This window comes from Magnusiomyces paraingens, assembly GCF_902498895.1.
Source record: "Magnusiomyces paraingens strain CBS 517.90 genome assembly, contig: contig4, whole genome shotgun sequence".
NCBI lineage: Eukaryota > Fungi > Ascomycota > Dipodascomycetes > Dipodascales > Dipodascaceae > Magnusiomyces > Magnusiomyces paraingens.
In genome coordinates, this window is record NW_022474070.1 from 386,616 (window position 1) to 400,580 (window position 13,965).

The following is a 13,965-nucleotide window of genomic DNA, read 5'->3' on the forward strand; positions in this document are numbered from 1 at the left end:
TCACAAAATGATAGGCTCAAAAACTATTATCACAGTCGGAACAATCTCCATTATAGGCGGATATTTGATCTCTAAACGATGCGGCTCTTCAAATGTAGCCTTCAATTTCCCACCTTATAGAATGACTCCAGTAGAGCTTGATGAAGCTACAAAACTTACCCCAGACGTGAAACACTATCGATTTAAGCTTCCATCTTCTGATTCCCCTACTGTTCCAATTACAGCTCCTATGCTTATCAAAACCTCTGCTGGTATCAGACCCTTTACCCCATTCTACAATGATTCGGATCCTGGGTATATTCACTTCGCAATCAAAAACTATAACAGGGGTGTTAGCAAATCTGTTTCTGAATTGTTACCAGGAGACAAGGTTAAAATTGCAGGACCTCTTCCTCATGTTCAAATGGATGGTACTACCTCAAAATATGACCAAGTTTACTTAATTGGCGCCGGTAGCGGACTTACTCCCTTATGGAGCTACTTAAATGCTACACTAAACGACCCCTTCAGCCAAACAAAGTTGAAGTTGATTTATGCAAACAAAACAAAAGACGACATTGTCTTTAAAAATGAAATAGATAAACTAAAGACCCAATACCCTGATAGATTTGAAGTAGTTCACGTTTTGGAACAGTCTGACGAAGTTGCTAAATACACAGGTAGATTAACCAGTGATATTCTAAAAAAGGAAGTCGGAATTCCTGGTGAAAAAAACAAGGTGCTAGTCTGTGGACCTCCAAAGTTCATTGAAATTGTGGCCGGCTCCAAAAGAAGAGGCCCACCGTTTATTCAAGGAACTTTTGGCGGCGCTCTAAAAGAAATTGGCTTTTTACAAAGCCAAGTCGTCAAGTATTAATAATTTAAGTTCAATAATTTGGATCTACATAATATCTATCGACAAGATATTAAACTTTATAACAAATGATCTACTTTCGAAACTACATCTGAATTCAGATCCACTTGTTGCAATCAATCAATCAATCACCTAATTAGGCCTAAACCCTAGGGGTTTCTTTTATCTTAAAAGGTCAAATTTATAAATCATTAATCATAAAATCTATACTAAAAAAAACAATACTATAAACAAATATTAGTGTTATCCAAATAATTTGGAAATCAAATACTACTTCTATATCTTCTCCAAAGAGCAGATGGGGCAAAACTAGTTTTTGAATAACGTTTCTGCCCAAATATAAAAACTATCTATGGCTGCTGATAAGTCATGACTAGAAGCAAATAAAACAGAGAGAGAAAAAAAAGAGGAAGGATCGCTTCAATTACCTCTTTTAATTACATGCAATAACAATAAATATAACTCTCATGATCCTCCCGCACTTTTCTCTTGTTTAACCTTAACCGAATTGAACTTGTGCCAGTCCAAGAAACGATCAGGACACTTGCTACGCCGATAATCTATAGATGCTTGAGCGGTACTGTCAAAGTCCAAAGACTCACCTTGTGCCGTAAGCATCTTTACCAGTCCTGAACGGTAGTCGTCAATCTCTTCGGGGGTATCACCTAAAAATGCCTTGGCCATTTCATTCAAGATTGTAAAATCTAAGAGAATAATGAAATCATAAAAAAGAATAGAAAAATTCAAAACGGTGAAAAAATCAAAAAAAAAAAAAAATAATACAACAGAATTTTTTAAAAATAATGAAAAAAGAAAATTTCAGAAAAAAATTCAAATTGTAAATAGGAAAAAAAAGAAGAAAAAAAAATCATCAGGTGAAAAAATATTTAAACCAAGTAATTGGAAATTGTCATCAGCAAGTAACTCAAAAAAAAAAGCATAAAATAATAATGATAATCATCTTAGTAGAAGAATAACTGGAAATACATACCCGAAGATCCAATATCTTTAAAATGCAGCCATTTACAATTAGGCATCTTGCATTCGCCGTGCTCAAACTCATTGTTGCAAATATACTCATCTGGAATCTGTGAATAGGTTAGTGACTTGTACCGACCCTGAATAGTTTCGTTAAAAAACGGACTAAATTTAAATGATCGAAAGATATTTAATGGTGATTCATATGACGTAAAGTGGGAAATCTAATGCGGGGTTAGAAAAAATTAGTAAATACTCCTAAAAGTTACAAACCTTTGCTTCGGGTGACGCTTCCTTATGAATCATAGCTTCTTCAGGCTCAGGAGAACTTGGACTATCGTCATCATGCTCACCGGAAATACCAGATATAATAGGAGACTCTAGATCGTCATTATTGTCAACTTCACCAAGATCAAAAGCTTCATCTTCCTTAAGTGTCTCTTTTTGTTCATCGCTGGCCAAGTCGCTTTGATCAATAGAATCGTCCTCTTTTTTTGACTTCGTTTGGTTAGGTGGCTCATCATCTACTGGAGACTCTATATTGTCAATATTGTCAATATTCTTAAAGTCCTCAAACTTTATTGAAACATTGTCATCAGAATCTACTAGGAAATGTTAATAATTAAAAGAAACCACTGATAAATAAATTAAAAAGAAAATAAAAAAATAAAAATCAATCATTACCATTATTCTTGACATCAATAATTTCAATGTCAGAGTCATCCATTTCTTCTTCAGTTACGTTCTTAGCCCTCTTTTTCTTCTTTTTGTCTTTCTTCTTCTTCTTTTTTGTCTCTTGGGCTGGAACAACCACATTAACATCCAGGTCATCATTAAGAATCTCTTCTTGAACTTGCTTACTGGCTTCCACTTCAAACTTTTTGGTATCAATACTTTCTAAGTCATTTTGCATTTCTTTTTCAGTTCGAAAAATTTCAGCCTCAGCTTGCAAAATAATATTAGAAATACGGCTAGCTGATTGTTTAAGCGAGTCAAGTTTGGTTTGGGTTGTAGCTGCCTTAACCTTCTTCTCCATATGTTCCATCATTTTCTTTTCATACGCTAATTTTAATTCTTGCACTTCACGCTCTACTTTTTCTAAATCAATCAAACGGATTTCAGCTGAGCACTCAGAAATTTCCTTTTCAATACGTTCACGATCATTACTGTATTTTTCAAATACATCTTTTTGATTTTTAAGATGTAGAGATAATACAGAATTGACAGAATTAAGCCCCATCGTAGGAGTAGATTGCTTAGAATTTGTGGTAGTCTCTGAAGGTAAAGGAGTAAAAGATATCTCGTTTGGAGTTTCCTTGACTATTTCTTCAGTGATTGGTGGGGTATTAATGCTAGATGAGGGAGTGGCTAATCCGTTAGAAGGAGTGTTAGCTTTGGAATTTTCCGCCTTTTCAATTTTTTGTTGCAAAAGACGAATTTGTTCCATCAATGCTTTAGCTTGATTAGAAGAACCTGAAGATGATGGGGTAAGTGGTGTAGATACAGCCTGTTCATCATCACTATCTTCGCTTTCACTTAAAACAATGTTTAATGATTGAGACCATCTATCTTCACCAAATTTCACCTTTTTATTAGTATGAGCAAACATGGGTAATGAAGGTTTGGGTATATCAGTTTTTTGAAGCTTGCTAGAAGCTGCTGTTGCTTGGACAGAAGAGGCAATAGGCTTAATAGATGCGATGCTAGGTTGAACGTTTGTTAAAGTAAGAATATTCTCTTTTTCAAGAAAGTTAGAGTTAGGTGATAAAAGATTTTGTTGGGTGGGTAAAGCCGTGCCTGACTTGCTTTTAAGAATTTCTAACGCGTTTCGTAGGGATGTTAAAGATGAAGATGAAGATGACGATGAAGTAGTTGAAGTAGTTGACGTAACAGAAGATTTAAGATTTGTACTACCTGAAACCGATTTCTGTGTTATTGGAGTTAATGGCAAAGAAAGCGGAGAGCTTTGCATATTAACAGTTGCTCCCATTTTTGAAGAAATTTGTTCATGTGTTCGCTTTAAATTTGGCAATGGCTTCTGATCTCGCAGCTCAGGGAAATGTTCATCCAAAAATTGTGGGTGAATTTTAGCTAGAACAACCAAGTCATAATAATTGTATCCTAAAGCGCGTAAATCATTAACAGCAACAGTAGCTTCTAAAACAAAGTTAGACTCAATAATAATTAAAATAAAATAAAACAAACCCTTTAGTTTGGCTGCCAAAACGGCCGGTGAAGATGCCTGCCAAGTGCCTTGTGGTTTAACAGGTGAGATAGCCTTTGTTTGTTCTTTTGGTAATAAAAATTTTTGTTCATTAACGGCTTCATTTGATATTACTGGCATCGGCTGTGGCAGATTTTCTTGTTCTTGTTCCAGGGACTGAGTTAATGCTTGTCCATGTTGTTGTGGAAATTCATGAGATTGCATAGGAACTGGAGGAAGAATTTCCATAATATCATCTGATCCCTCTGGAGATGGTGAAGAATCAATAACAATCATTTCTGGCTCTCCTTTTTGAACTTGATTTTGCTGAAAATGTGAGGATCCAGGAGTATTATAGTAATTAGGACGAGAATTTCGATAATTATTATTAATTTTACTGCCATTATTCTGATATGAAGGTTTATTACGATAATTAAAATGAGACTCTGGTGGAGCGCGTCTTGAATCATTTCTATGGAAACGATAAGGACCAGAGTTAGACGCGCTTCCACGCTGGCCATATTGTTGATTCAGTTGATGAGGATATTGATTTTGAGAATATTGATTTTGCTGAGGATATTGATTTTGCTGAGGATATTGGTGTCCGTAGTGTTGATTGTTATTATTATTATTATTATTGTTGTTGTTGTTGTTATTGGCATTGTAAGGACTATTCTGATGATACTGATATTTTCGTTCAACCGTAGTTTTTGCTTTTTCTTGAAGAGATTTGAGAGCATCTCGTCTCATCTGTTCAAGATTGGGAGGCGGCCTATTCATTTTTAAGGATAAAAGTTTCCTATTTTAAATAAAAGAGGAAAAGTGTTTATTAAAAAATTATTGATATCAGATCACGCTTTTAAGAAAAAAATATTGACTTTTAAATCGTTGGAAATATACAAATTTAAGAATTAAGAACAAAGCATAAAGAAACATGTAGTTTGATAACACGATTAAAAAAACTTGAAATTAAGGTGGAGGAGGAAAAAAAGAAAAAAATTTCTAAAGATGCAATTTGTTTGGTGGAGGCCTCATATCCCGTGTAACTTATGCGTAATATTGGGTCCGCTTAGAAGATCACAGACCGTTTTTATTTTTCAGACCTTCAAAAAATTTTCCTAACTAAAGACTGGGATTTGGTCGACGATAACCAGAATCATAAAAATTACAAAATCAATGACCGAGTCTACTGAAAAGTCAACTGAGGAATCACCTGCAGTCAGTGTTCCTGGCACTCCTGCTGATGATGAAACTTCTAAGGAAATTATTTACAAAAGAAAAGCCTACAGATTAGAACAAGAGGCCAAACGGAAAATGCTTAAAACCGTCAAGTTTGAAGAAAAAGATAAGGATGACGAAATCAAACTTCCAAAGGTATGCCTATTTTTTGTTGAAAATAAGCTTGGATTTTAACATTATAATAGAAAAAATATTACAGACAACGTGCTCATTCTAATCCATTTTCAGACCACCAACTTGAATAGTAAGTCGCGTCAAACTATTGTTTTTTTTTTTTTAAATTCTAACCGCGATTACATTTATAGCCCAAAGAGTCCTAAAGATATGAACTGGGATGTTTTATTTCCTGCCATTCTAGATGACCCAACTAAAAAAGTCACAATTGCAGATATTGGCTGCGGATTTGGTGGTCTTTTGATGTCTCTATCACCCGCTTTCCCTGATAAATGCATTTTGGGTATGGAAATTCGCGTTCAGGTTACTCAATTTGTTGAAGACAAAATAATAGCTCTGCGCAAAAAGCATGCAGATGAAAATGCCTACAATAATATCGCTGTTCTGCGAGGTAATGCCATGAAGTTTTTGCCAAATTTCTTCGAGAAGGGCCAGCTGGAAAAAATCTTTTTCTGTTTCCCTGATCCCCACTTTAAGAGCAAAAAGCATAAGGCTAGAATTGTTACTACAACTCTGTGTTCTGAGTACGCTTATGTTTTGAAACCCGGTGGTATTATTTATACCATTACTGATGTAAAAGATCTTCATGAATGGATGGTCAAACATCTAGACGAACATCCTTTGTTTGAAAGAATGTCTGAAGATTTCGAAAAAAACGATACATGTGCAAAGATCATGTATACTGATACTGAGGAGGGCAAGAAGGTTGCCAGAAATGAGGGCGATAAGTTTGTTGCTTGCTTTAAGAGATTAGAAACACCTGCTGAAATTTAATAGCTTCGTATTTGAAAAACGAAAAAAAAAAAGTATTTAACACTTTGACCTTGAATTTTTTTAGCTCTTTATTAAAATTTAATAATTTTAATAAATTTATAATCAAAGAAAATTGAAATAAACAATATAAATATTTTTTATGGAAATATACAAGAAACAGAATATAACAAGATATGAAAACAAAACAAAAAAAACAAGTAAACAAAAACTAAGCATAGGCATCTTCACGGTCAATACCAATATCATCGTTCTCCAGCTCAGTAAATGTAGTAAAGTGAATAGGACGATGGAGCTCGTGGTAAAATGGCAAAGGTGTATCAACCTTAAGATCGTACTTTGTACTAGGACTCCATCCAGCACCGACAAATGCAAAATTCCAAAGGTTGGTATCTGGGACCAAGAAAAAGCCCTTGATGCGATCAGACAAAAGCAACTGGCACTTTTCGCCAAATTGAGTAGAGAAACCCTCTGGGCTTGGAGAAAAGATATCCTTATTTTGAGAGCCCCACGCCAATCCCTTAGAAGAAAGAGAAAATGCAGCAAGAGACACAGAGCCTGGAGTAAAGGACACTGTCATAGTGATGGCACTTGCGTTCCAGCTGGAGTTCTCATTCATGAGCTTAGCCTGAGCAGTGACATCAACTGGAGACAAGAAAGGTTGTTCCTGAGCTTGAGTGTGTAACCAACCTAAGGGCTCAAGGCCCTCAAGCAATGGATCAGAGGGATCAGGTAAATGACTAGCCAGTTGCACAGAGTGTGCGTTTCCAAGCTGAGGAATAAGGGCAATAGCCTTGATCTCTTTAACTTGGCTATTATCGGCAGGAGATAAACCATAAAGCAGGCCGGCAACTTGAGCACGCAAATCAGAAATTTGAATAAACTTCTTGAGAATGTTCTTTGGCATGACATAAGTGAAATGAGTATCGTCATCTTGAATATCATCCGAAGAAACATAAATGTGCTTGGCACGCAAGTGCAAGTTGGTAGTAGAAATAGCACGACTTCTCCACTCAGTCTTAGATTGGAAGGCTTGCTGCTCATAATTACTTGTGGTAACAACAACCATTTCGTCGCCATGAACGTTTTGGGTTCTTGTTTTGACTGCAGTGAGCTGTGATTGCTCCTGCTCTTGTTGCTCAATACGAGCAATTTCCTGACGACGCAAAGATGGAGCCTTAATATCCTGACCAAGAATAATATCACGGATTTCTTGCTGTGTGAGAGATGCAGGATCCACATTATTCTTTTTACCATAGTCATTCAGAATAAGGTCACTGAGCTGGTTTTCAACGTTGACCCATTGCTCAATGGTGTATGATGGCCACAAGTGGTACTCCTGAGTGACAACAGTTCTGTCAGGACGCAAGATGATCTTGGCTTTCTCGTTATTAACGTGAAGGGCTCTCAAAATGAGAACAAGACGAGAAAAGGCTGTGCCTGGCTCTGTCTTATTGTCAATAAGCCAGTCGTCATACAAGTTATAAAGCAACATCTCAGGCTCAGTAGCCTTAAGAATCTGATCAGCAAGCTTTTCAATCTTGATGGCGGCACTAAATGGCAGCTGAAGCTCGGAAGGTCTAATGGAAATATTGGGGAAATCCAACATATGAACCTCAAGAGGATCAAGCATACCCTTTCTTGTGACAATAATCTGCTTGGGCTGCTCCTCACGAGGAAGGGTACGGACAAGAGCAGCAACTTCTTCGGCAGTCTTCCATTTGGAAAGTTGAATCATACGCTTTTGACCAGCCCAAACCGAAGTGTGAATAATCTTGAGGAAAAGCTGACCAGTACGAGGGTTAAAGATAAACAAGGCACCATTAATAGGCTTGGTGGCCATGTTACCCTCATAAGTCTTGTGTGTTACAACACGATAAACATTACTGTCATCAACAAAGAACTGAATGTCTTTTCCAAAAAGCTCGGAGTAATTTTGCGAGTTCAAAAAAGCTTCTTGGGGTTGAGACTGGTACAGTTGCAGACCCTTGCGAATGCGTTCACGCAAAACAAAGAGCGAAGGATTGGCCTTCATGATCTTAGACATGGCCTGCTTAACAAGGGGCTTAAGACCTGGGAACCAATTTCCATAGGCGTCATACATGTTGTACGCCAAATCAATTCCAATCATGATACCCGTGCTAGAGGGGTAAACACTGATGCCATCACTGGTATAATCCAAAAACTTTGCACGAGTGTATCTGGATATGTCATGAGAATCGTAATCACCGTAACGGAGCTGAACATCAATCCAGAACTTGTTAGTAGTGGCAAAGTCCATATTATCCTTGGAATCGTTCAACAAGGAAGGTTTGCAAACAGACCAGCGATAGGAGGAGAAGACGACAATGTCAGCAGTAGATGAATTCATCTTATAAGACTTACGAGGATGAATGGTTTCCTTTTGAACACTTTCAATCTGTAGAGTGTCCATTTCTTCGTCTAAAACCGATGCCAAATCAAAGATGACACTTTCGTGAATCTTTTGCCACAAATGGGCACGGAAGATTTGAATAAGAGAAATCTTCAGTGTGGGGATCTTACCGTGCAAGAAAATACCAGTAAGATCAAGCTGCACCAAGAAACCAACATAGACATTCGCTCTATTGATTGTCGGAGACCACCAAAGAGTGAAACGACGATTGGGAATCTGATTAAGACCAGATCTTTGAGCATTGGTAAGCTTTTTAAACTTGAGAGAGTCCTCAAAGCCGGCAGCTTTCTCCCAGAAAAGACCCTCCCAGTTGTCAAAACCAGTACCCTTAAAAAGAGTATGCTCTAAAATGGTTTCAATACCACCAAGAGCTTGAATGACATCAGTACGATAAGCATTGAGGTTCCAAAGTTTACCATCATGACGTTGACTGGTCCACCAAAATGGATTAACACGAGCAATGCTGAATTGGCGGAACTCTGTACGAATGCGATGACCTTTATCATATGCAAGTGTATGACGATCTTTTTGGAAGAGAGTATTGATACGAGGCAAACCACGATCCCAACTGTCTTCAAGGTCTTCCAGAGTAAGACGACGATTTTGCTGCAATGCTTCTTGACGTTTCATAGCATATTCGGCCCAAACTCTCTGTGAATCCTTAAACTCAGATTCCCAGGAAGTCAGATAGCGGAAGATATTAGGAATAAGCTGATCTTCTTCGTGACTCATACCGGCACGGAAATGTGTGATACCAGTGTCTGTCTGCTTAGACCATCTAAGATCTGAAGTTGGGATCAAAATATGACTTGCACTTAGCATACCAAGACCACCAAGCTCCTTAGGTGTATAAAAGACAACTGGTGGGAAACGACTGGGCATCTTGGAATTGAGACCAATCTTGACACGGGTTTGGATCTTAGTCTCGCAGCGGACCAGTGCATCCAGGAGTTCTTCTGTTGCAACAGCAGCTTCACGGAAATATGTAAAGATGGAAATCAATGCGGTATTCCACTTATTCGCAATCTTGGTAAAAGTAGTAGAACCAGATGACATGAGAATCTGTCTAATACGATTGCGGAATTTGGCAATGTCTTCCTCTGAAACTCGCAGAAATGCGTAAGCGGTTCTCTCCTTCGTCTCTTCATCAATCAAATCCCAAACGCTGTCTTGAGTCTGTAGATTCATATCTTCAGCACGAACCTTAGGAAGAATTCGAACTTCAAAGCCAACCATGGAAAACAGCAAATTAGGATTGTCTTTACTGTAAACCGAAGCAAATGTGTCTTCCCAATTAATCGTGGTGAGAGAACGGGGAAGACTGTTACGGACCTGCCAGAAGACAGCACGACCAAGGTTGACATCATGTCTCATAAGACGCATTCTAGCGTCGCGTGGCCAGCACTTTTTGTTATTATATCCAATAATGTTTTCAAAATTGGGGTCTGGATTCTCAATAAGGAACCGCTGGTTAAGCTCTTTTGCTTCATCAGCAGTAAAGCGATAAAATATAAAGATCTTATCAATGTAACGAGCGTACATACGAATGGGATGACTTGTTTCAGTTTCTTCATCGGCAAACTGCAAAAAGTCATTTGGTTGGGTGGGAGGACCAGCAAGCTCACTGGCACGCTCCAAACCCAACAATATAATGTCAAGAACCAATCCATAATACTGGAAAACAAAGGAAGAAAACTGAAGACCACGAATGAGACCATATTGGTTGACGTGGTTCATGTCCTTATAAGACAAGTTGACATTGTTTTTAGCAGTAATGTAGTCTGCAATATTGGAATCAACAATGAGTCGCAACAGACGATTAAGCAGAGTGAAATCGATCTTTTCTGCAACTTTAGAGAGAGTAGTCTGGAACATGACGTTACATTGTCCCTCGGAAACGTCCCAAACATCTTTGAGGTTGTTGATGCCTTGGCACCACTTGTAAACAAGAAGAGGGGGCACCTCAGAATCACTGGGCTTGATCCAATTGGGAAAGATGTTACGCCTGTCACCCTCATACCAAAGATATTGATCAAGATACGCATCTGTAATCTTTTCTAAAGGATCAACCTCATAAATAGGTGTAATATGAGTATAGTGATCCATCATATCAAGACCAACTTCTTTAAAGACTCTTTGAGTAAGAAGGAAGCGCTTGATACGACTCAGACACTCGTGGGGGTTGTCGTATGCCTGTTCGATAAGAGCAAGCTCTTCTCGTTCGCTTTGGTTGAGTCTGCCCTTAACATTATAAGAGTCCTTCAAGCTTTCAAGTGCCAGTACAAGCAGTTTTGTATCATGCTTGTAACTAAGCGGAGGGAATGGAATCGGAGCAAATTTTCTGCTCTCAAGCCACTTGACCATGGCAGAGTAAATAGCAACAGCCTCTTCAGGGGAAACATAAGGACCATCCTTGGAGAAGTTGTACTGGCGCTCTTGCTCAGATTTAAGCCACAAGCGAGTTAATCGACCAAGATTCTTTTTGGCGACAGTCTTGTCAACAGTAGCACCACGGCGGATACGCTCTCTATTGTAATGAGCGACAGAGATCCAACCATCAGCCTTGGCCTTGATATATCTCAAAATAATATCCTCAATGGGCTTGGGAAGTCCTGGGACCTTCCAAGGAATATTGGCTTTCCAGCAACGCCAAGCTTCAGAAAGATGTTGTAGAATGGTCTTAGACTTGGACTGCTTGATGCCCTCAGGAATCATGTCCATGATATCACTAAGAACCTGTGTACGAAGCTCAAGGTCATAGTAAGACTCAACGCGTTGCTTTGTAATAGTTTTAGCAATTCCCTTAGAATGACGACCTTCAAATTGACGAGCAAGAAGATTACCAAGCCATCTTTCCAGCAGAGGAATAATTCCTCGCAAGAAGAAAATCCAGACTCTCCATGCGGGCTGCCAAAAGCCAGCACCTGGTCCCTTGCCAATGGCAACGTTGAATTTATAGTAAACAACGTGCTTGAGATCCTTGCATGTTCTGATTTGATGCATGACTCTGTACTTGTATCTGTGGATACCAGTTAAATGGCCGAGGTGATTAAGAATGTAGTAAATACCATCTGCAAGCTGATAAGCATCGACATTACCAAGACGATACTGAACGTGGGCATCAACAATAAGTTTGATGATGCGAAGAATTTCACGCATGAGATGAAAAGCGTTACCAAAACGGGAACGTTTTCTCTCCTTGGTAGTGAGGGTCTTGATGGGCTTGAGATTAAAATTATAATCCAAGTGAAGATAGGTCAAACCCTTTCTATGAATCAAGAGATTGAGCATGGTAAAACCTTGACGACAAAGTTGGAGACCGGCCTCAACCCAGTCAATTGTAGTTTCTTGAAAAAACTTGGTATTGCCCAAACTTTTGAGTAAGCTACGCTTTTTCTGATTTGGCGGAGGCCGCGTCTTGAGAGAATTGAGGACGTATGTTTTGAGAAGTTTTTGATACGACACTCGGACTTTGACAGGGTATTCTGTATTCGGATGCTCAAGATACCAGTGCTTAACCAAAGCAACATCTTCAGCACGAACCATGCGGCCGCTGCGGCGATCAAAAGGATATGGAGCCCACCAGAGGTTGATTGCACCGGCTGTATTTTCAGTAGTAAGAGAATCTTCTTCAAGAAATGCTTCACAATCTTCAGGTAAGGTGAAATCATCATCTTCTTCTTCATGAAATTCTTCAAAAGAAGGAAGGTCATCCCTGTATGCAGATACTGTTCGTGATGAGATTGGCTCGTATGTGGGGTGAAAGTAGAAGGGAGGAAGCTCTGGGTCTTCTGCTACTTTAAAACAAGTCTGGGGGTCATGGTACCAAGTCAGATGAACTGAACGGGGTAAGGAGTTGTAGAGATGAGGATACATGACCTTGTATTCTGTTCGGATGGTTCTTCTGAAAATAATACGGTCAATAGTATTAAATTCTCCAAAATCTTCGTCTTCTGGGTTGACATCCTTGTAGAGAGGCTCAAACTTGGGACCGCCAGGGATAGCAGAGTTGAGGGCTTTTGCCGTGAAAAAGGCTTCTTTGTTAAAAAGGTAAAAGTAATTACGGTCTGTTTTGTCCGTTAAGAGAGGAGTTGCCAGACGGTGAAGAACTGCCATCTCAGCAAGTCCAAGTTTCCAGGTACGGTATGAAGGTCCATTCACATATTTTTTATCGTCAATCAAAGGCTGATGATCATAAAACCATTCAATAACGGCACCATCTTCTTCTTCATTAAGCTCTAGCTCAATTGCTTCTGAAGGTTCTGTAATTTCAATATTTTCGCTCCAGTTGATAGGGGGTTCTTCATCGTCAAAGGGGGGAAAATTCATACGTTTGAAATGTCGTCTGTCACGCTTTTCACGTCTCATAGCGATCCACATGGCAGCCCATTGGGCTTTGTAAATGGGCTCAATAACACGAGGGGTTTCATTGACAAAGGTAATAGCGCCAGTGATATGGTAAAGAACTCTAACTTCACGAACTTGTTCCCAAGGCTGAGGCATATTTTCAAGAAGCTTGATTACTGCATGTGGCATGTATTTAAGGGCACCAAGATAGGAGCGCTTGTCAGCAGCAACTTTGCGAGTAGACATGTCACCATGGTCGTTAATGATTTTTCTGAGATGCTCCGGTGGCATTTCAATTTTAGCTTGATGGACATAGGTAGATTTACCCTTTTGTTCACCATAGCGGCGCTTTTGTAGTTGAATCCATTTTTTCTTGCGCTCCGAGAGTTGCTCAGCACGCGCATCAAGTTGTTTAGGATCAACACCTGAAATAGGGGCGGGGGGCTTAGGAGGTGGCGGCGGTGCACCTCGAGGGGCACCAGGTGGAGGGCCAGATGGAGGACCGGGAGGAACACGGTTGCTTGATTTTGGTGGTGGTGGTGGTCGCGATGCAGAAGGTGGTGGAGGTGGAGGGCCGCCAGTACGCGAAGCTCCTGGTGGTGGCGGAGGAGGTCCTGTCGCCCGACGGTTCCATCCTGGAGGAGGGGGGGCTCTGCTCATTTTCTAAAAAAAAGTTAAAAAAGGAGCATAAAAAAAGGAAACATTTAAAACTCACTCAGAGGCAAATCGCCTATATATATATATGAAATGAGCCAGTAACGGTATAAAATAATAGCCTTTAAAAAAGTTAGACGCGTCCCAATAGGAGTGAAAATTCATGCACATACGCGAAAAACAGTTGTCGAGCTAGAATTGGATAGGAACTTAAAACAGTTCTAAAAAAGAAGGTATTTCAATGCCTAGCTTGTAAGGAAAACAAGCGGTCAAATCTGAAGATTCTAGGGTGGAAGGTGTTTGTTGAATGGC

The 13,965-nt window shown here is 39.3% G+C and overlaps 4 protein-coding genes across 4 annotated transcripts; 2 read left to right on the forward strand and 2 right to left on the reverse strand.

Annotated features, from left to right (window-relative positions):
* Positions 1-7: 7 nt before the first annotated feature.
* Positions 8-856, forward strand: SAPINGB_P004915 (uncharacterized protein; the record flags this gene model as incomplete). The annotated part of the gene is made up of 1 exon (XM_031999630.1): positions 8-856. The coding sequence occupies one exon, from the start codon at positions 8-10 to the stop codon at positions 854-856; it is 849 nt and encodes a 282-aa protein (XP_031855521.1).
* A 462-nt stretch (positions 857-1,318) lies between these two features.
* SAPINGB_P004916 (uncharacterized protein) lies at positions 1,319-4,814 on the reverse strand (the record flags this gene model as incomplete). The annotated part of the gene is made up of 5 exons (XM_031999631.1): positions 1,319-1,557; positions 1,845-2,055; positions 2,105-2,433; positions 2,516-3,988; positions 4,037-4,814. The coding sequence occupies 5 exons, from the start codon at positions 4,812-4,814 to the stop codon at positions 1,319-1,321; spliced, it is 3,030 nt and encodes a 1,009-aa protein (XP_031855522.1).
* Positions 4,815-5,210: 396 nt separating this feature from the next.
* Positions 5,211-6,221, forward strand: SAPINGB_P004917 (uncharacterized protein; the record flags this gene model as incomplete). Its single annotated transcript, XM_031999632.1, has 3 exons — positions 5,211-5,408; positions 5,459-5,517; positions 5,579-6,221. 3 exons carry the CDS (start codon positions 5,211-5,213, stop codon positions 6,219-6,221), a joined length of 900 nt encoding a protein of 299 aa, XP_031855523.1.
* Positions 6,222-6,429: 208 nt separating this feature from the next.
* On the reverse strand, positions 6,430-13,659 carry SAPINGB_P004918 (uncharacterized protein; the record flags this gene model as incomplete). The annotated part of the gene is made up of 1 exon (XM_031999633.1): positions 6,430-13,659. One exon carries the CDS (start codon positions 13,657-13,659, stop codon positions 6,430-6,432), a length of 7,230 nt encoding a protein of 2,409 aa, XP_031855524.1.
* Between the last annotated feature and the right edge of the window lie 306 nt (positions 13,660-13,965).